Here is a 23148-nt window from a genome sequence, read left to right as displayed (position 1 = left end):
ATTTTTGTTTTCTCTGTGTTTAGATAGAGCTCGTTAGAGGTTAGAAACTCATGCAGGCGAAGAAGAAGACGTTGAAGGCCAATTTGGGTTTGATCAACCAACACTATGTCATCCGCGTATACCAGGTGATTAATGAAGGTTCCGTTTAGCTTGGGTGGAATACAATGAACAGACTTTAGCCACTCGGGTAAGTCAGCTATAAAGAGTTTAAAAAGGTCTGCTGCGAGGGGGCAGCCTTGTTTGACGCCTTTAAATGTTCTTATTGGATCTGTAAGATCGCCTTGTGAATTGACTCTGACTTGGATGGACGTATTGGAGTGTAAGGCGATGATGGGCTCTAACAAAGACTCTGGGCAATGCCACAGACGTAGTTTTGCCCATAGTTTGGTCCTATTTATGGCGTCAAATGCTTGTCGAAGATCGACAAACGCCAGGAAGATTCTTGTTTTCGCCTCCATCGCTGACAGCTTTAAAAATGATAGTATTGTCAGATTCACATCAGTCCCCACGTTTTTCGTGAACCCTGTTTGGCGACAGTCAAGTTTTCCTGTTGAGATTGCCCAATTCACCAGCTGTTGGCGCAAAAAGGATCCGAATACTTTCCCAATAGTATCTAGAAGGGCAATCGGGCGATAGTTCGAAGGGTCGGCTCGACATCCTTTCTTATATATCGGAACTACAATAGCCCTGCACCAGGAGGAAGGCAGTTTCTTGCAGCTTGTAATCCGACAAAACAGCTCGTGAATAAATTTCGCCCAGTGTACACTGTGTTTTTTGAGCATGAGATTTGATATTTGGTCTGGCCCAGCAGCTCTTGAATTTTTCAGCTTGGAGATTGCATATTCAATCTCTTTGCAAGAAGGTATGATGTCCCAGGTAGAGAGTGTCACGTCAGGCTGCGGGGGATCTTCAGACTCAGGTTTTTCATACATTAAGGTAAAGTATTCGCGCCATTTGTCGCCGGTGATTTCATTAGAAATTGCTGGCGATGATTTGGAGCGGCCCTTATTCAGGATGGCCCAGATTTCACGGGTATTTTTCTGTACAAGAAGTTTTAACATCGTTTCTGCTCGACCTTGATCGATGATGGTTGAGTGTGATCTTAGCCAATTTCGATAGTCTTGCCGTCGGGCCTTGATCTTCATTGCCTTGCAGCGTAGATCGCACGGCTCTCTTTTAATTTGCCCGAGGTCTTTCCTTAGTAGTTTTTTTGCCAGTCCGATTTCAGAACTATATAGATGTTTCGGGAGTGATCCGTACGTTCTTGAGTTGGAAATTATTTGACTGTGGTCCATCAGCAGATGTGTATATTCTACTGTCTCAAATTCGTTTACGCTGTGGCATAGATTAGCGATAGCTGATCCATTGATTACTAATCGATTGCCTGCAGCATTTGTTTGTAATTGAAAGGAATATTTGTCTGGCGTTTTGCAGAGTTCTTCATGCCAAACAAGCCGCAGCAGGTTATGATCGCTAGATGACATTGGCCGTACTTTGAGGGAAGAAACCTTATCGAAGAGGTCCGCCGAGGCCCAAATATAGTCGAGGGTATTTGTTCGAGCCATGCTATGCCACGTCGGATTTGCAGGAAAGTCGCCCTTTGTTGTTCCATTTAGCATCTGGCAGTTGCGTGCCAGAAGTTCCTTTGACCAAGTTTGGCCTCGCTTAGCTACTTCAAGGTCCGGAAGCCGGACATTTAGTTTAGTAAGTGGATCATATTTAAACCAACTGCAGTTGAGGTCGCCGCAGATAAGTACAGAAACATTGTTGTGTTCTACAAAAGTGTGATCTATTTCATTCAATATTGACTGAATGAAAGATGTTGAAGAAATCATGGCAGGATTCCAGTATCCATTTATTATTAGAAGATGGGAGACGGTGGCTCTTAATGAAAGTTTGAGCAAAGTACTTTGCACGAATGGGTTAGGGTTCGTGGAACTAACGAGCGACCACCAGTTCTGGATTTTCAAAAGAGTTAACAAGCCTGCAAATGGTCGACCCTTTGGGTTCTTTCTAGCTGGATTTATCAGCGTAATGAATCCATCACGAGTCGGGGGATCCCGTAGCCACGTTTCCTGTAGACATAACGCAAACACATTCACCAAGGATTCTTGGAAAGTGTTAAACAAGTGCGTGAATCCTCTCGTGTTCCATGACAGTAGAATCAGTGCCTTTTGTTTGACGTCGGCTCATTGTTGTTTGCGTGGTCCATTTGGGAATCGTTTTGCGTTATTGGCTCTTCTTTCAAATGATTGATGCGTGGCAGCGTCTAAAATGTCGGGTGATGAAACTAGAGATTGGCGCACAGCCTGACGCCTGGCGGTGCCGTTACTTGCTTCATGGTCACGATTTATCTTGGAAGATGAAGCGCCTCTCGTTGTGAGAGGTTCAAGGGTGAGATCGAAGCCGTAAAGTAGGAGATCTTCATTTGCTTGAAGTAGCATATTTTTTACCGCCGTCGATGAAATATGGAGAATCACTTGGTCGGAAGACGCTTCTGTTATATATTCCACAATTTTGATGTCGTCTGACGAGATGGCTCGCAGTGGAGGTATACATGCGAACAGTTTTAGGATGTTTCCTCTATTTAGGTTGACTTCGTTGCCGTCTGAGTGGATATTTTGGAGACGGAGTTTCCACTTACTAGTTTGAGGCTCAAAATTAGCAGGACCGGGAGCGCGCTGCATTGGAGGCAAGCACAGTTTTAGCTGATTCGACGTGTGTTTGGGATTTAGCCTACAACTTAATGGTTGCTGGGCTTTCCTCTTTATTGAGGGTAAAATTTGTCGGGCATTGGTCCTTGATTGTGCGATCTTCGATGTTTTATTTGTTTCTAGCTTCTCCCCCATTGATGGCCCGGTTGATATTACAGCTGGAGCTACAAGAGAAGCATTGATGGAATTCTCAAGATCAGCTGAGTAGGTCGATAGATCACATAGGTCAACAGAGGAATCTTGAGAACCGTTTATAGTGGAAGCATCGTTGGAGGCTATGCGCCGTCGTTTTATTGAGGTCCTTGAGGGACTCGGTCTAGCACCTGTAGATCTTGATGGTGCATTGTTTGAAGGTTTTATTAAAGTCGCTGAATGAACATGCCGAGTAAACAGACTTGTCTTTTTGGGGGTTGTTAGATTCCTTATAAAAAATTTTTTTTGATTTGCTGTTTTTGTTTAGGATGAGTGCTTTTTTTGTTAGAAAGCTCTGCCTCTTGTCCGGCAGGCTTTTTCAGATAAGTTTCGACGTTTGTAATGATAGTTTTTGCTGGCCCTTTGAATATATTAAATGAGTTCACTGATTTGGAGGTTTGTGCCGGTACATGTCCTTGTAACGAGATTTCTTTTATTGTGAGGCTGCTTGTTTGCGGGACTGGTCCCTGCATTTCCGAGGTTGAAACAGAAGTGTCATAAGAGGGCGCCGGAAGGCTCATTGTTGGATCATACAGCGATGGTTTTTTTCCGAGTGTCGCAGGTGCGGTCGAAACTTGAGAACGGGGGGATCTTGATGGATTTTCTTGTTTCTTGCAAGGGTCTCGGGAGGCCAGGGTTGTGTTTTTTCGCATCCATTTCACGGCGTCCAGCAAGCCTTCCATTAGAGAATCGTTTTGACAGTGATGACGAGCAGCGAGATCGCTCAACCTGTCTTGCCATCGCGCCGCATTTTCAGTATTTGATGTCATTTGGGCTTGAAGGAAGCACGAGAAGTGTTCAAGTTTATCGAGTTTTGCCGTTAGGTTCGAAATGGCAGCACCTTGGTCACTTATTGATCCTATCAATGATTCAAAAATTTTGGTGAATGGAGCTAAGGCAACAGCCGAGGCAGCTAAGACGTTGTTATGTATCTGAGAAAGCGCTTCGGGTGAAATGCCAAACGACTGAGGTGCGGAGTCTTGAAGGGACAAGGAGCCAACAGAATTGTCTAAGTTGTAATGCGGATTAAAAGTGGTAAATATTTTTGCAGAAATCGTCGGATGAGCTTCTTCACCGAACTGAGATGGCCTTGGGTGTGGGGTACTTGCATTCGGCGTTGAATTTTCACATACAGGAGGTATGATGGAGGTGCATTTAGCTTTTAGCTCGGCGACTCTTTGCAGGCGACTTGCCCGAGCAATCACACTCCGATCGCATGGAATGGGGAGTGGATTGAGTGCGGGGGCCGGTGGCTGAGGGGTGCTAAGTGGCTGAACGGCGCTGAGCTGGTCGTTTGCACTCGAGATGGAAGAGCGACCAACGTCTGGAGCTTGACATGCCAAAGCGCTATCGTTGTCAGATTCGGTGCATTCAAAGGCTGTTCCTATAGCAGTGCGACCTGCTATTTTTAGAGTAGGAGGATCAGTTCGGGAATAAATTGGATTGGTGGTGACCAAGAAACGTGAGATATTAGCAGGGGCCATCATTAAATTTGCGGTGCTGACCAGTGCGCTCTTGGGGCCACGCGACTGAACCGGGAAGTGACAAGCGCTTCCCTTCTGTAATAGAATGTCATTGCCTGTGGGGCGACAAGTCAGCCTCACAGTTGGCGTAGAAGGTCGTTTATTGTTCAGAGCTTGTTTGGGAAATAAATTGTTCGTCGCAAGGTTTCCCGACTAAAGATTAGGGATTGTTAACAGTTCTTCATCGGTCACTAAATGTGACAAGATACCTTTGTCTGTAGAAAGACCAACAGCATTCATGGAGTTGTTGTTATGAAAGGGTGTAGATGCCATTATGGCCGGTTGCGTCGTTCGTAATGTTTCAGATGTCTTAACATCGAACCGAGGCGCCGGAATGTCCCCTAACACGTTCATCGAGTTCGGTGAGTCCACCTTACTCGCTCTGTTTGCAGATATGTCTGTTTTATTGACAAGTGAGATTTCATCATTAGATGCTGGATTGTATTCCAAATTAATGGAGAGGAGTCTCGATGAATCAGGATTGTCTGCCTGTGTTGCTAAGGCATGAGATGGAACTATGAGCAATACAGGTGGAGTTACAGCATCAGTCTGTGCGCATTGCTCTTCGAGAGATAACAAGGCTAGGTGCTTTGAAGAGCTGCAAGCTTCTGTTGGTAGTGACTCCTTTGTAGCCATAAGTGCACGTCCCGTAGCTTTACTTACCTTTGTGCCGACTGCAGCTTTCATCATCGACCAAGGATTTGTAGAGCACCGTTGCTGTAAGGATTTTTTTCGGGTCTGGGGGCCGTCTGCCGATAGAGTCATTATTTATGACGGCTCGCCAACAGTACGTGGAGTGAGGCCACCAGTGCCTAACAGTCGCTTAACAGTCACTGGGCTTTACTCCTGACGGGCTTAACGCCACAAGGGTGGTAGCCTCTGCCCTTTGAAGGCCGGCCCGAGTCACGTGATGGGGTCACGTGCCGGTGTTGCCACGCCTCCTCCAGGAAGCGTGTTAGAGCAGCGTTCCGTGTTAGAGCAGCGTTCCGTGTTAGAGCAGCGTTCGCAGCAGGAGCAGGAGCAGGGAGCAGCTGAGGATTTCCAAGTGCTTTTGTGGTAAGTTCCACGCACTGAGCGGGCGGCAGCCTCTGCCCTTTGAAGGCCGGCCCGAGTCACGTGATGGGGTCACGTGCCGGTGTTGCCACGCCTCCTCCAGGAAGCGTGTTAGAGCAGCGTTCCGTGTTAGAGCAGCGTTCCGTGTTAGAGCAGCGTTCGCAGCAGGAGCAGGAGCAGGGAGCAGCTGAGGATTTCCAAGTGCTTTTGTGGTAAGTTCCACGCCAAGTGCAGGTAATGGTAATACCGTTTGATGGTTTCTCAGTGGAATTACTGCTGAGATAGCACCAAGCTCATAATGAGTCTGTTTGCTTTCAGGAAAAACAAGCAGGCTAAATGTTTCTAAAGGATACCGTCCTCACAGATCTTAATGCAGCTAACAGGGCGCAACCTGGACAGTCTGCCTCCATAATACCTCATGAATGCCCCCATCACCAGATGTGGCACAGCTGGTGCATATAGGGAACCAAGCATGCTCCGATTACTCTGTTCCCATTTCCAAGTGCAACAGGCATCACCTTGGAAAGATTTTAAACTATTTTTTAAAATGTGTCCTCACTAATCAAGGTTAGACTTGGGAAACATGCAAGAAGCAAATGTCGGTCTCAGATCCGCAGCTGCACCTTCTCCAGCGCATTGGTGTGCATAACATCATCAGGCCGTGTACTCCAAGGGCATGCGTGTTGCTAAGTTTTCATGAGGTTCCATAAGAATGCTTGGCAGGAGGCACAGCCTGCCAAGAAGGACAAGCAGTCCACAAAGAAGAAACACAAAGGTGCCAGATTGAGGGTTCAGAGTGAGTGCTTTTCCAGACAGCATTTCTTCTTGGGCTGCTCGTGGCAGGCTGGCATTCTCAAAGGCCCAAAGCAGAGCAGGAAATGGGAAATTATTCGAATTTTGGAAATGATACGGAAATAGCCCTCCCCATCAAGACATCTTTCATAGTCCACATGAAAGCTTTCAGACGGTCCATTCTGGCCATTTTCCTGCACAATGCTCTCGGATTTGCCGTTCCTTCATCAGCCAAGACTTGCCTGAATGGGCCTTGCTGCCTTCATTTGCACACTCACAGATTTGGACTTGGGCCCCGGTGGTCTCTGGTGCCAAACCTCTAGTATGCTGTAAGGGCCCTCCTGCCGTGCCACCGCCAGATCCCCATCCAGCACTCAGTCCGACTCTTTTTATGACACCAATGCTGTGACATGGGACGTTATCAAGCCCTGATGGTCACAAGGACACATGGCTCAGCACGATTTTAGAGCATATTTGATGGGGACGATGTGGAGAATGTCACCCTTACTTCTGTCACAGGTTTCCGCCAGGATTGGTAGTTTGCTGGCCGAGACTCTGACGACCTTGCAGATAGCGATCTGGACGGATCTATGATTACATCGAAAAGAATTTGTCGAATACGATTTTGTCGAATTTTATTTCTTCTTTATTTCGAGACCTCCTGCACCACCATCCGAATGCGCCCTATATTTATTATCACGATTACTCCTGGCCCCCAAAATATATTGGCGGCCAAATTCATTAAACAAATTAGACAAAATCAAATTCAACCAATCCTTCCGCGTTGTAATCTTCCTATCTCAATCTGGACACGTCCACTGCACTGTCTGTTTTAGAATGCTATACTGGGCCTTTGGATGAGGTGCCATCTCACAGTGCTATGATCAGGAATTCAGCTCCCTGTAATGGTATGTTGGCCCAAGTTTCCACTAACTCATTAGAACGGCTAGAAAATATGTAGATTATTTAGTTTACCTGAGCACAGGTTCACTTTTAGGAACAGTTTCAACATCTTTTTTCTGTTGGCTTTGTCCAGGTCATTACATTGGATGCTATGTTCTGGCTGTAAGATTTTGCAGGCGTTCCTCTGGATTCTCTGGCTAGTGGATCTCATTTACTGTGGGCCTCAAGGGTTCAGGTTCTATTGCATTTCATTGAGGCTCTGCAGGAGACAGGTCTTGCTCTTTGGAAGTTGCCTTCCAGGAAGGGCAGGCATGCTCATGGAGATTTAGTTTTCCTGTTGGCTGTCCCTATGCTGGAAATTCTGGGCATTCTGGCTCCAGCACGTGCAATGCCTTCTGAAACCTCTTACTGGATAAGGTGTCCAAGAAGTGGGTCTCTTTGGGAAGAAACGCTCTTTCCTCTGGCCCTCTAGGCGGCCTGGGGCTCTGACAAGCAAATGCCTCCTGCATGCCTATGTGCTACTACCACACCTTGAAGAAATTGGGGCAAGAGGCTGCCCAGCATATGCCCAACAAATGTTGCCCGGCTCTCCTTGAGGTTGGGGCAGATACAAAAGATTCTGCTGAATACACCTTGAGGTCTGTTTGAACACACTTGAAGGTATTAGCATTATGTTCTCAGTCCCCACCACCCCAAAACTTCTTTTTTTTAAGCATATTATTTATTAGCATTTTCTTATATTGACAATTAATTACAAATCCAGACTTATATACATAGTGAATCAGTAACGTACATACATATTGAGGGTTCTATGTTGTTACATCGCCAGTTATTTTTTCGATGAACTTTTCAATTAAATATTTTAGTTATTTAAAACTCATTGAAAAATGTGTTTTTTATTTTGTTGGGTACCCCCTCAAGCCCCCTCACCTATTAATAAGTCCCTACTCTGTATATCCCCTTTCCCACTCCCTCTATATTTTTCAATGAGTCTTTTCATTGAAAAACCTTCGGCAAAAAACTCATCAGAAAATATACTGGCGATGTAACAACGTTGTACCATGGTGGGAGGTTGTCTTCTCACTGCTTGGGTATAGTCTGTTTTTTGTCTCCTAAGATATTGCTCCAGATGTCTGAGAATGTCTGTACCTCGTCCTGCAGTCTATATATGATTGGTTCATATGATGCTAGTTTTGACATTGTGTCTAGCCAGGACTGGTACGGACTGGTACGTTCGGCAAATACTGTTAATTATTTCCACTGCTTGATAATGCATACTTTTACTGGTGTTAGTGCAATCACTTGCCATCTTTTCCGGTGTATGTGCGAGGCTGGTCTGTCTTGTAGGTCATGTAGTAATATTACTCTGGCATCTCAGTCTATTGTTGTTCTGCATATTGTGTCTATGTCTACGTTTTTTGGTCCCGGTTTGTCTACATTTTTAATAGAACCAGAGGTTGTGCATATTAGTGCTTGTATTGTTGCATCACCATCATCTGGTCTCTTTACAGAGCCCTGCTTTGTGTAGTTTGCTCAGCGACCAGTGCCATTCATGGAGTGTTTTGAATTGCGAGAACTTTGCTCTGGCTTCTCTTAAACCTTTCATATACTGTGTCAGTATCATGTCCCAGTGTGTGTCTGTGAAGGTATCTTGCAACAGGCCTTCCCACTTGACCATACAGCAAAGCATTGAACATAAGAACAAGCACAGTACAAAGACTATTTCTGTGGTTGCAGTAACCCTTATTAACCAGAGAGAAGATAAGATTGTAGAAAGACCCGAAAGAATGAATAAACAGTGATAGAACGAAAAGAAAGTGGGAGAGTACTCCCGTTTAGAGGTTATAAGAGCAAGAAAGATCGAAAACAGGATTGAGCACAGGGGGGACGGGGAACTAAAAGGAGGTGATGAGAAGCAGAACGAAGTGTGTGAGAGGAAGGTAAAATGCAACAATAGAGGAAAGATAAGGGGAAGCAAGACCATGGAGGGCTTTAAAAACAAAATGTTAAACAGAGATGAAATGAGAGCCATCCAAGATTAGTCAGGGAAGAAGAAATAGAATCACGCGGAGCAAGCAAGCAGAGAACACGAATGGAAGCGTTAAATACACATTTCAAAGGAGCTCCTCCAACTTCCCGACAGACCACACCAAGGAGTGCCCAAGAACCTGCAGTTTGTGTGCCCTTCAGCTTGCGGGTACCTGATGCGTGGTACAAATGTTAAAGTAAAGTAAAGTAGAGCTGAGAGTTCTTCAAAGGTCTAGTACAAGGAGCGAGATGCAGGGGTATAGGTAAGATCAGAAGTTCTGCCTGGAAAGGAAACATTTTGAGATCTTTCCAAAGTGAAGGAGGTTTTCCTGAAGCCTAAGGATCAGTGGGAGGTTATTTAATGCTACAGTTCCCATCAATCTGAATCAGATGTCCCCCCCTGTGTTTCTGATTGTATTTGGGCATATAGACCTGGGAGGTTATGGCTAAACTGAGGGTCCTCGTGGGATATTCACATTCATTAGCTTAGAGAGGTATTTAGGGCATGTATTCCAGGTAGCTCCACGCGCTGTGCCGATCAGCTTGCCCTTGATTCTCTGTCCCAACAGGAGTTGGTGGAGCTTTTCAAGCTTAAGTAGATGAAAATACGTCTGTTAGACCTGGGATCACCTGAGCTGCCCTGTTTTGGAAAGGTTTGGACCTCTTTATGATGTTCTTGATGTTACAATACAGCCATCCACAAGCAGTGTAAATGTATCCCATTGGAAGAGGTTTTCAAGTCGTGCTGTGGTGCAGGCCGCATGCCGCTGCTGTGCCCTTGTGCTGTTATTTTGAGTTTCTAACAGTTTTTGGCCAGCAGTGGCTTCAATATAGCACTGTAAAAGATTATTTTGCCACTATTTCATAAGTGTACCTGAGCAAGTGTTGTAATTTACTATCCCTACTGCTATGCAATCTTTAAGGGGGTTACTTAGCTCATTCCCTGTGAATCCATTTTCTGTCCCACCCTGAAACTCAAACGTAGTTTTGATGTTTTTGATTCTGGCTCCTTTTGAGCATCTGCAGGAATGGGTGGCTTTACGTGTAAGGTATACTTTTCTTTCACAGGTTGTCTTGAAATTCCAACTTTCTCAAAAGGTTCATTTTCAGTGTTCTTTCATCATCCTCGTCCCTGTAACACTGTTAATCGGTTTCACTGACTTGATCCTATGAGGCACAGTTTGTATATGTTTCAATCCAAGGTGTACTGGATTGATGACCAGTTATTTGTGTAGTTTGCTGGCTCCCAAAGTGGTAAAACCATCACCAAACTCAGGATCTCTGGAAAGATAATTATTGGATGAAATCCTTCTGTTGGCTTGCAAACAATGAGGTGCTTGATGGCATTCAGGCAAATTCCGTAGGATGCCAGACAGCTAATTATAGTCTGCATAAGTGGGCTCTGCTGCTGGGAATCTCCCAGCTGGCCACCTTTTCATCACTGAATATGTTTGCTAAGCATTACAATTTGTATTCATTGGCAGGAAAAGAAGCTGTGTTGGCTATTTGGTCTAAGGAATGTTTTGTCCACAAACTGCCTAGCGAAGGTCTAAAGTTACAGTACTCTGGTTACTCACATTGCAGTCCAGTACCCTATGGCTTTAGTTTTCCGCTGGTGTTGCCCATGTAGAGTTGTAGTACCCATGTATCTTGTGAAATGGGATGCTAGTTGGTGTTTATGGTCATATGAGATTGTGATACTCATGCATTTGAGGCAATGATGCGTTCTTACACCATTGTTTTCATAATAGCCATTTTCATACTTGAATGGTGTTCGTCCCTCTCAGGCGCTTAGCCATTGGTGAAATCGCTATGGGGGTTCTTTATGGAAATGGCTAGATAGTATAATCATGCCATGAGTGTGTTTTCTATGGATACTTAGTACAAATGGATGTGATCCTTATGGAATTTCAATTGCAGTCAGTGTGCTCCCTGTATGTTCCAGGTAGAGTTTGCGGTGCGCCAGCCTACAGGGAACTCTGGAGCTTTCCCAGTGGGCCTCTACACCGTGGGCCTCTTTTCTATGGCTAAAATGGTTTTCTGTTTCTCTTATTCTTGCTCTCAAACACCCCAACTCTTTCCTTCAATCTGCCTTCATCCCCCAGACCCATGTGAAGAAATAATGTACTATAAAGCTTTCAGTATGTTATTCCTCACTCTTAACAAATGGTTTATGTAAAACAATATATATATATTTAAATTACTTTTTACTCCCTATGTAGAGACAAAAGTGCTTTAATATTTGCTGTTTGGACAGATTTTCCAAATGTTCTTGAGCGGAGAACTCCGTCCCCCACACCCCCAAAACTCTGTGTAGAAGTTAGAAGTGTAATATGGGACCACTATGAAAAACATTTCCAAGGCCACTTTTGGTTCCCAGTCCACACATGGGTAGAGTTCTATCTCTGAAGGTTTCTTTTGTCGCCCGGAGTTCTGGTTTAGCACGCCTTTGCTGAATTCTAGAACCCTGCATGATGCCTCTGGTGGGCATCTAGTAGCCCGTTGGTATGCTTTTCTAGTATTCATCATTGTAGCACCTGTACGTTTTTTGTACTTTTCAGTGTGGCCCCCAAGGGTGTCAAAGGTTACATGCCCATCCATTTAATTTGTCATTTTAAACGTATCTTTTTGCGAATGTGCACATTTTCTTCTTTTTTAAAGGGAAGGGTTCTTCCATACCACTTGTTAACTGCATTTACTCCCACTACTCACTCTTGACTTCCTGAACTAAACTACACCTACCACCTGTTTACGCATGTCTTTTTTTGTGCTACTTTTCGTCAATGTTAATAAATTGCATTTTTGTGGAAATGTCCTAAAACTATACATTCATTTACATCGAAATTGTTACAAAGTAACCTACTTTGGGTTCAAACACTTCTAATCTGCTCTCTTGGGAGTTGAAACACCATGTTTGTGAAAACTGATCGGTTCTAGTATCCCTTTTGTGTGGCACATAGGACCTTCTAGTTATCCAGATGCACATGTATTATGGAATTTAAATACGTGCTAATATGGTCCCTATAAGTTTCCAGTAAGCATCACTGCAGCCCCTACAGTTGTCCAGTTGCCAGCTATACGGTGTCTGTTGAATTGCAGTGCCTCATAGTTGCGATCCCTGTGCTGTTTTAATACTGTATGAGGCTTAAATGCAAAAGCCAGTATTTCAGAATGCAATATAGATTTCACTTATAATTGTTCATTTATAACGCGCTTAATACCAACATGTGGTTTCTAAGCACGGGTTCAGGATTTTTCCTGTGTTGTGCTGCTTTGTTTTGCTTCCAAGAAAAACGCATTGCCCCTGAGCTATCCCTCATCCCTTGGACCTTTTGACGCTCAGTTACATTTTCTTTACATATCCAGAGTATAGCGGCACTGGTAAACCTGCATTGGTAGAAGAACAAACTTGAATGTCATAAATTCAACTTTCATCACAGACAATTTCTTTATTCAAATAACATTATAAATGCTGTGGGCCCTTGAATGTTTCCATAAAAGTGTTTGCAATAACAGTAACACAGGGTTTGCAGTTCAAACTAGCTTACAACTCATTGGATATACTTTACATTGCAATCATCTTACTTGCATTATCTTCACTGGCGAATGAGTGAAATGTGCAGTTCTGCAGGACTTTCTCAGCTGGAAAAGTCAACAAAACAATGGGTTATTTTTCCAACCAAAACAATTACTTTGCTCACTTCACTCTATGAACATACACAGAGATTCTGCTGAAAGAATACCTTATTTAAATAGTATGAGAGATCCCGGGTTTTTACTAAGCAGAGGTTAGTCTATCCCTGGTTAAGCAAAAACCAATATCAAGCCACAACCCACAAAACTTACTTATCTGCTGCTGCTTGCATAATAATCAATTATTGAACGTTTTCATCAGTACTAATAACAATTGTATTTCTATTTATTCATTTGAATTCGTTAGCTCAGGCCTCAAATGCTCTAACATGGGAATGCTCATCTCCACGCCGTACCTATACAGAGAAACACATCATTAAATTGACCATGCCTATTAAACCCATTCAAACAAAGTTAAAAACATGAATAAAGTGCAAACATCCGCCTTACATCAAATGTGGTGACACTTAACCGAAAGTGCAAATTACTTTAAAACCCTCATAAGCTCACCAAATGTAAGCTTACTCAGAGACTCATACTGTATTGCCAATTGAATGATGTGTTTCTCTGTATAGGTACTGTGTTGTGAAGAGTTTTTGCATGTTAGAGCAGTTGAGGCCCAAGATAACGAATTCAAATGGTTAAATATAAATAGAATTGTTATTAGTACTGATGAAAAATTGCAATCATTGATCATTATGCAAGCAACAGCAGATAAGCAGGTTTTGTGGAAAAAATACCTTACACATTCATAAACAAATGCCCAAATTGGGAACTAAATCACAATTTCAGCAAGACAAATTATGGAATTGTAGAAAATAGTGCTGGGTGCCTATAGAAACACATGCAGATTTCTTAACAGAACAACTTTCCACACAAGGATATAAAGTAGGGGTCTAGAAACCTTTATGTGAGCTAGAACTACTTTCAGTGGAGGGCCAATAGTGGAGAGCAACTTGCGGGCTAAATCGGAGTTGGAGATGTTCATAAACATCGGAACTTGTACTCATATTTTTGTAGCTGTTTATTTTCCCTTTGTAAAAAGAGGGAATGACATATGCCTTCACGATTAATAAGTTCAAAAACCTCTTTAATGCCTTATCTTTTAGTAGCTGTCTCATAAAAAAAAGACTATTACAATGTAGGAAAACGATTGAGACACCCAATGTGAAGGCTGACACTGCATGCTATCCACTAGTGCTCTGTAGTCTGGTGTGTAACTTACTATAGCAACTCGGATGGAGTCACTCAGATGTTCATCGGTCAGGTGGGTTTGAAATTTCAATTTGAGGAAGTTAATATCTGAAAAGGCAGATTCATAGAGCTAGGTGGAACCAAACAGAGAAGTCACTTTTAATGCTGCTCTGCAAAAATTACTGTACTCCTTGTAATCAACAAGGCTCCAGAAATTGGTCTGAGATTGTCTGCTTTTCCACTGAATGTTCCCTTGCAGGCTGACAATCTCCATTTCTATAGCAAAACTGTTCAGGTTAAACTGCTCACGCATTTGTTCTGTAAATTAACAAACATTGACTTCCACGAAGGGGTTTGTGATGAACATCAAACATGGTTCCATTCTTTCAAAATCCCTGAACCAGTCACTGAACTCTTCCTTAAGCCTGATCAGAAGATTGCTGTATTTTTCGATGTTGAGGAGTTCAGCACTAGCTGTATTCTCCATCAGCATTTGGACTACAGAAAGAAAATGATGCATTTTCCTTTTCATCAGTTGTTCAATGAAAAGATTAAGTTTGGACTTAAATGGCTTTACGGCACTTATGTCAGCAATGGTTTTACCTTTGCCTTTCAGTTCATAGTTCAGAGTATCTAATTTCCCTGTAACATCTGCCAGAAATGACAAACCAAGAAGCGGGAAATGCTGCATAATTGGCCAATATCTTCATTTCTTGACCCTGCGAAGTGTTTGATTTCTGGTAAAATTGAAAGAAAACTCTGTAGTATTTTTCCCCTGCTAAGCCATTGGATTTCTGTGTCTAGCAATAGAACAACACCATGTGCAGCAGATAGTTCTTCCAGGAATATTTTGAACATTCTGTGCTGTTTGGCCTTTGCACACTTTGAAATAATAATTCTAAGAATTCCTCTTTGTTGGTGAAATCTTCAAACACCATTCGAGCAAACACTGCTAGCTGGGCAGCATCACTTGCATCAACTGACTCATCACTTTGAATGGAAAAAATATTGCATATGCTCAAATCTTTTTCTAACTGCCCCATCACCATTGGCTGATGTTGCAGATACCCTCCTTGCCATTGTGGTTGCACCTAACTGCACATCTGAAATGGCAGACATAATTGTAGGACAGTTTTTAAAATCTTTTAAAACTGACTCTGCCACGAAAGCCATCGCACCTTTCACAACTGCACCATCTATAAAAGTACATTTGTGTTGCCAAATAATTTGCAACTTTGAAGGGTGCCTCTGTTGCCGCATTTGCTTTCTTTGCTGGTTGGATAAAAATGTTTTTTTCATCTGCAGGGCAGCTTTTAATTCAGCTACTTTCTGGGATCGCAGATGGCTTCCTTTAGGAAAATTATTTTCATAATTTGTATGCATTGTTGCAAAATGCCTCTCGACATTACTCTTTTTTCCCACTGGAACTTTGGCACTGCAGATTAAACACACACAATTCCTTCTATGCTTGAGAAAAAGAAATTGGTCTGCCACTTGCTGGAAATATACGTCTTTTGCGTTTTGTTGGATGGTCCGCCTACATATGCATCCATGATGATTTCACCAAGTGTAGTTTGTATGTTTCTTTTGGGACTGCACGTTCAATCTAATCTGAGGAGGATTTCAATGTGTTTTATAGTTTTAAAAATGATTGAGCACACAAAGTTCTGCTTAGTTGAAAAATAAAAACCAGTGCCATTTTAGCACATTCGCAATTCCTGCAAATATTAACTTTGTGGCATGCACCTATGCCAAGTCACAGCATTTAACCAAGGATAATGAAGGTAAAAGCCTACTTTGTTGACTGCCCTTAAAAGTCCTAAAGGAAAAATAATTGATTGAATAAATGATCATAGCAGAACATTAATGTTGGCCCTGCTACAGTTCGTCCTCTGTGCAAGAATCTTTGGTATGAATGGATGGTGAGACTATCTGCCTGTCAAATCAAGTGATATGGGACTACATGAGGGCCAGTACAACAATAAAGCAATTGTAGATGACAGCATGGGGCCATGAACAAATGCATTAGTACACACCATGTTGTCCCTAATATCAATAAATCTGCCTCAATATAAGGGCAAGCAAGCCTGCATTCTAATGAGATTATTCTAGTGACGCTTCAAGGTTGCAAGCAGTTAACTCTCTTCATCACATCTGCAGCCAGAAACCCTGTTACGTCAAGTGAGTTAAAAGCACAGCACCCACAACTGTTTTGTTTTCGTTTTTGGTGACAAATATGCAAAATTGGACAGGCTTACAGGGCAATAGGGCAATGCACCAACCAAAAAACACATAATGAAAGTGTGGGCCAGTTTGATAAGTTACTTCACGATGCGGCTAATAGTTTTGATCAGTGGTACTGGATAAATTGTTGTTAAAATGTATAATGTCTATCATATTTTATCAAAAACCTCCCCTTGGATACTAGTCAAAAAGTTTGTCACAAAAAGAGTTAATTGCCATTTGCAACTATGGGCCACTTTTTCATTGGTGCCCGAAATTGCCAAAAATGTATGCATATGAATGAACGTTCCAAAAATAAAATGACCCCAGGATGAAGCTGAGACATTTAGCTATCATACTTAATGTCTCTGCTTCTTCCTGGCCTCATTTTTAGTTACAGGAGCAGCAGGCTGGGACTGGCCTATAGGGCAATAGACCCACGGCTGAATCAAATACGCAAAATGCTGGTGTGGGCCAGTTTTTGGGGTGAAAGTGGGCCAGTTTTCTGGGTCAAAATGGGCCAGTTTGATGTAACTTCACTATATGGCTAGTAGTTTTGACAAGATTTGAACAGTGTTTCTGAAAATATATTCTTTAAAATGCCCAATTTGCATCAGATTTTATCAAATAACTCCCCCTTGGGTACTATTAAAACGGTGCCACAAAAGGAATGAATAGCCATTTACAACTGTGGGTCACTTTTTAATTGGTGCCCGAAACAATTTTATGGCCCAGTTCGACCCCGAGGAGCAGGAGCCACATTAGGAATGGCAGGGCTCTGGGGAGCAAGCTCTGCTCATTTCCTAAGTGTGTCAGGCTGAAACGGTGTCTGTATGATTGCTTTTCACGCGCACACTGTTCTAGCCTGCCACACTTGGGAAATGAGCAGCCGTTTCCAAATGTAGATCCTGTGGCAGAGAACCAGCCAGGGTGAAACAGAGGTATTTAGCTATCATGCTGATTGTCTCCGCTTCATCCTGGGCTGATTTCTGCAGTCATATTAGCTAATTTTAGAAACGGCAGGGATCCAATGAGCAATTCCTGAGAGGGGTTGCTCGTCTGAGCCCTGCCATTTCTAAAAGTAGCTCATATGATTGAAAATTAACCCAGGACGAAACAGAGACATTAAGCATGATAGTTAAATACCTCTGTTTCGCCCTGTGCTAATTTCTCAAGTGTGCAACATGGACACAGTTGCTGCCGAGCTGCCCTCCCTCAACCCACAGTGCAAACAGATGTGTGCGTGTGAGGAGGAGGAGGGTCCGCAGTAGCTCAACAGCAGAAAAAAAATAATCACCTTCCACCTCCCACCGACCTAACCTGAAGTATCATCTTCACTTGAGCCTACTCTCGTCCTCATCTTCGAAGCCCCAGCAAAGCTCATATATGATCAGAAAAGATATTCTGGCAGAGCGTTTTGTGCAACATGGTGGTTTTAAAGAAGAAAGCCTGGGCTAACCCCAGAGGACAATGGGAACCACCACGGCCAATGGGGGCACAGCTTTGAGCAAGGAACTTGCTCTGGCCAATCACAGGACTCCTCCTATATGCTATAGAGATTTGCAGCCCTGTGAATGGTCAGAGCACTTTTTTGCATCAAACAGTGTTTTTATTTTCTGAATGTCGAGCGCAAGTGACTTCAAAGGCTCAGACGAGCTACTGTTCGCTCGCGATCACCCATTTGGCGACCTCCCCCCCCCCCCCGATATAAAGCATTTCACAATACAAATATTCTGAAGATTAGGGCATGATCTAATTAGAATATTGGCTTTACAGTTATCTGTATATCAGTGAACGTAAGGGAGCAAGTGAAGAAATCAGAGTGAATGGATAACTGAACCTATGAAATGTACTCAAGATGTGTGGTATGGGCCATTGGCAGGGAGAGCAGACTTTTCCTTCGAGTGACCAGAATTTCGGGCAGCATCTACCTAGCCCCCTCTTCGGAGGCGGTAGGATATCAACATGTACATGCTGAGGTAGCACAACGCTAACACCTAGATGATGACATTAGAACCATGGAGAAATAAAGCTTGGTGCTAAATGTATTCAATGTATTTGTAACAAACTTCATCTCTTCTGCATTGAGCTTTCTATTTAAAATAGAATTGGGGTGATAATATGAATTTCTGGGAAACTTTGAGCATTGTATTGTCGCTGGATCAGGCACGTAATGAGAAAGAACTGGACATCTTCTTTGAAACTTGATTATCCCATTTGTTTGAGAGGATGACACCAAAGCACCAATGCCGGCAAATCGTAAGAAAAGTTTCTTTCCAGACAATACAGCAGGACAACCCATGCCCGTTCTTTCACAAGCTTCTAACTGCCCCCTCCACTTCATTTTCTCACCTTAAAAACATTTGTATTGTGTCTTTCTCCTCATCTTCTAGCTACATGTTATCAGTCCTACAGATAAAGGGTGTATCAGCCACTTTTATTCCCTAGAAAATAGGCAAATACTCCCAAAAAAGAAAAAAAAATACTCCCAACAAAAAATAGGAAACTGAGACATAGGAGTGTGTCTCCCCTGCTTTCATCCACACAGCTGAACAGATATGTTTGAACCAGTAGGGCATGTACTGCCACAGGAAGACACTAATGTTATTATTTTTACTGTCTAATGTATAATAATAATTATTATTACTGTCTACTGTATTTCTGTCTAATATGTAAAAATGTATCCTTTAATGTGCATGAAGAACTAGGTGCAAAGAAATATTTATCACAAAAACCTTTTACTCGATTTTGAAGTACTCCCACTGGGAATGAGACTTTGCAGTCCTCCAAAAATCATTTTACTCCCAACTTTAAAAAATAGTGAGTAACATACTCCCACTTCAAAATCTTGCCTGGAGCACTGCGTGTTATATTTATTGTAAGAGGTTGCCTGCTTTTTTATGTATCTTTAACAATTCCCTGAAATTCCCCAGAAGGGTAATCAATAAAAACAAAATGTGTGCATCAACTAACATGTAACTGTTCATATAATTAATGAAGATGTAGAAACAATAGTGATACCAATGGTCTTATATTGCATTTACCTTTATATTTTAGGAAATAACACTATAAAAAGGTGCCAAGCTTTTTTTTCAACTCATGAAGAGAGTTCAACAGGGTAGGTAGGGCAGGGGTAAATATGAAAATAAAGGCCACAAGCCTGATTTACAAAAGCTTTTTTTCAAAGGGAAAGTCCCACTGAGAAACGCCTGTAAATCAGGCCCGTTGAGTTTTGGCGTTACGCCTTTTAGCATTATGATCCTTTGGTCCTCTTTTTGTACAAAGTAGCACAGGCAGTGAATTCAGATATTAACAACATTGGCTTAGGTTTATCACTGTTGGTATGCAATTACTGTCAGCAATAAATACCACTTTTCTAGTTACCGCCACAGAAAAAAATAGAGCAGAATGAAGACATAGGAGTGCATTATAAATTTGGCAGTGCGGGAAAAAAGTGGCAGTAATTGTGCTGCCGCCACTTGTCACACACCGCCAAACTACAGGTTTGCCGGTGGGGGTTAATTGATTTACCTCCAGCCAATACCTGGAGGTTAATCAGGCCCCCATTGGCAAAGAAAAGCTGGTATTGGTGCCGGGTATACCGACAATCCCCCTGGAGTCCTATGGACTACATGCATTGGGGATTTAACTACAGTTGCCGGCACCTACAATATCGGGATATCAGGCGTCGGTAACGGTAGGTCAGTTTGCAGGTATCCCGTTGGATTTCCCAGCAAGATACCAGCAAACTCCTAATGAGCCCCATAGTCTCCTACATTTCCAGAGAAGAAACAAGTATCATTTAGTGCCCACACATAACGAATCCTTCAAATACTGGCATCTGGTTGAGGATTTCTCCCTTTTTAAAAGCAACTCAGAGCTGATCTGATTTTGGTGGTAATTTCCAGCAAGTTTAAGCAGTAATTTTCTATGTAAGGGGAATTAAGACTAGAAATGACATTTACGGCTGACAGTAATTTGATGGCCTGTAGAAAACTGATGGAGTGGGTTTTACTGTAAGGTGGTATTTAACCTTTCTGACAGGGTGGTATTCTATCGTCAATAGTTGTTACCAATTACTGTCTCCACTTTTCATTCTGCCTTTCAATAATAAGGGCTCTAGTCTGTTTTAGAAATCACGATTGTACTTGATCAGAAGAACATTTAGCAAGATGATTTTTAAGGAAGAAATTTACATTTGCAAGATGTGAAAGCAAGAGTAGTCTTTAGTAGACGGCTATTGCATGCCTCCTTACCTGGTTTCACCTGGAGTTCCATGTAGCCATGGGAAAACTGCTTGACGGAAGTCTTGCCATGATCCCGCTTAAATTCTTCCACTTTACAACAGTACCCGCCGCTGTCCAGCATGGTTAGGTGAGTTAACGTGAGGCGCACTGTGCCATGGTGATCTGACGTGCTCTCCACTCCGTACCGGCTGCTGTTCTTAAAGTGGAGTTCTTTCTCAGTGACATTGCGGATGTGCTTCTTATCTACACAGTTTGGTTCCTTGTGCTTGCTGAAAAACCAGACTTTTCCTACCAGATCGTGTTTGTCAATCAATGAGCCAGAGATCTTGCAAATGAGTGAAACGTTCTGTCCCTCAGGGCAAATGTAGAGTCCATGAAGAGCAGATATTTGGAATGCCGATACGTGATCTTAAAGTTCACAAGGAGAGAAAAACAAATACATTTGACATAAATTTGTTGAAAGCATGCCTTAATCCAATGAAGCAATACAACTACAGAAAATCAGTAGCTGAGATTATCCTGTTGCACAGTCACAGGATGTGACTTCAATCTTCAGGGGAACGTCTGCACTGAACCCGATTACAATGTTAGCTATGGTAGATTTTCTAAAGTAAACTTTTCTTGCTGGTGGTGGATCCTACAGGAAAGCCATAGGTTTATGAAGGAGTTAAGTGAAGCGGCTGCTATGAAGAATTTGGGGAAATACACACGTATGCAAAACACAAGTCAATGTAAAGTACAACCTTTATCAGTTTGGAGGATGTACCTTGCACAAGGCTCAGAACTTCTTGCAAGCAGCCCTATTATCTTTTTGTGTGCATTTCTTCACTAACTGATTGTCTTCAGCCTGCACCCTGGACAAAGGTCTGCAACCTGCGTCTCTCCTGATGTTTGTAACAATTACTCCCAGTTCGTGCTGGACTATCCCTTCGGCATTGGGACCAAGCCTGATTTGCATATGGTCTTTCGTCTTTCGGTAATGGCTTGGCAGGTGAAGAACGATGGTCTGAAGGGTTGTCCAGAGTAATTGCCAGAGGTTTAAGATTAATTCTAAACCTTCCAACTATAACCTCTTTGTTTTTTTTTCCCATGATCCCTCATCACCGACTATGCAGCTAGGGATCTGCAGGAGTTGTAGTTTAAAACATCTGACCAGCCACAGGTTGCAGAATCTTGCTATAGATGGAACCGAAGGTAACACACTCCTCTATGGTGGTCAATTATTTCTAAGAGAGTAAATGGAGTGGTAGCACGTTTTTCCAGAGCTTCACGTACCTGGCGAGACCGATCTGTGCATTACGCACTCACCACTGCAATGCACTTGTTACCTGCAAGTAATGGGTTTTGAAACTTGGCTGATAAACTCAACCGCCTCATTGTATAGTATGCAATACAATGAGTGTCATTGTGTTGCTGAGGTGGCTTTTGATATTCTGTATAGCACTTAGAACATGCAGGCCTAAGGTCAAATGTACTATGTACAGTTTATGTTGTTATGTTATGTAACAGGGTAGCTACTTCCTTCCAAAGATGATATTTTGTTTTGGAAACTAGTTAAATATTGCTGGTTCCCATAATTAAGTGAACTAACTCTTCTAAGATTCAAGAGAGCTGGTTATGCAAAATGGGGTGATGGAAAAAGATGACTCATGCATGAAGAGCTTTGTTATTGGCATCATTGGGAACCCGGTGATGCTGGATAAGTAAATATGTTGGATATCTAAATATTGGTTAGCTAGGTGGCAGTGAAACAGAAAACAGTCCCACCAAATGCACAGAAACCATGCTAACCAATATTAAACAAGAGTTTCTCAAAGATATGAATACCAATCAACAATCAATATTGATCCTGCTGGACCTGCCAGCACCATATGACACTGTAAAAGACAGGAACAATGGCCTCCAGCATCCCTTGTGGATTGGAGGTACTGCCCTGAAGCTGAGTCATTTCTCCATCATCGTTCCACCTTGATTAAGTTGGACCGCTTTGCTGCTTATTCCGTAAACTCACAAGCTGGGTTCAACAGGTCTCTGCCCTCTCCCCTGGTTGTTTAACGAACAAGTGTATTTTCCCAACTGATGTCATACAAAAAGGTACACCACTATATGGATGGCACTCAGGTACTTTTTAACTTCCACAGAAATAAGAAAGACAATGACAGAGTGACGAGCTACCTATGAGCAACATGCACATGAATCTCTTCCAATTACCTCTGCTTCCATGGAGAGAAAACCAAGCTTCCTGTGCTAGGCAATGACCTTTCAGATCTCCTCCCATTCAAATGTCCTGCAGCATTTGAAATACGCACTTGATCCATTGACAGTGGGCCTCATTACTAGTTTGGCTGTAAATCTGATTTATCCCCAAATCACTTCCCATTACTGCCACTCTGTCCCCTGGATCTACCACAGGATTACAAATGTTGGCCTAGCTGTGTTAGTCCCCATTTGCAGAGTCCATAGGAATCCATGGAGATTTTTGGCAGCATGGTAAATCTGATGATTTGTAGTGCTATGGTGGTTGATTTACCTCCAGATTTTTGCTGGATGTACATCCTCCACTTTACCACCAAAACTCGTAGTATGGCTGTGCGGTAATCTGGTGGAACAGTGTTATGATGAAGTGGAGGCCGTTCAGGTACGAAC

At 42.7% G+C, this 23148-nt stretch overlaps 2 protein-coding genes across 5 annotated transcripts in view; one reads left to right on the top strand and one right to left on the bottom strand.

Annotated features, from left to right (window-relative positions):
* The window catches only part of CDH23 (cadherin related 23), a 3939560-nt gene that overhangs the window by 3107901 nt on the left and 808511 nt on the right, over positions 1-23148 (top strand). The gene's annotated exons all lie outside the window — the stretch shown is intronic.
* The window catches only part of VSIR (V-set immunoregulatory receptor), a 199722-nt gene that overhangs the window by 43677 nt on the left and 132897 nt on the right, over positions 1-23148 (bottom strand). For both annotated transcript variants that reach the window (XM_069610727.1, XM_069610728.1), the window contains exons 2-3: positions 20512-20910; positions 12791-12847 (exon numbers count right to left, since the gene is read on the bottom strand). In XM_069610727.1, the coding sequence (XP_069466828.1) occupies positions 12791-12847; positions 20512-20910 (456 nt within the window). The remainder of the gene's footprint in view (positions 1-12790; positions 12848-20511; positions 20911-23148) is intronic.

The sequence above is a fragment of the Ambystoma mexicanum genome, chromosome 8 (genome assembly GCF_040938575.1).
Source record: "Ambystoma mexicanum isolate Mex_15411 chromosome 8, UKY_AmexF1_1, whole genome shotgun sequence".
In the NCBI taxonomy this organism is placed as follows: domain Eukaryota; kingdom Metazoa; phylum Chordata; class Amphibia; order Caudata; family Ambystomatidae; genus Ambystoma; species Ambystoma mexicanum.
This window is presented reverse-complemented; position numbering and strand designations above follow the sequence as displayed.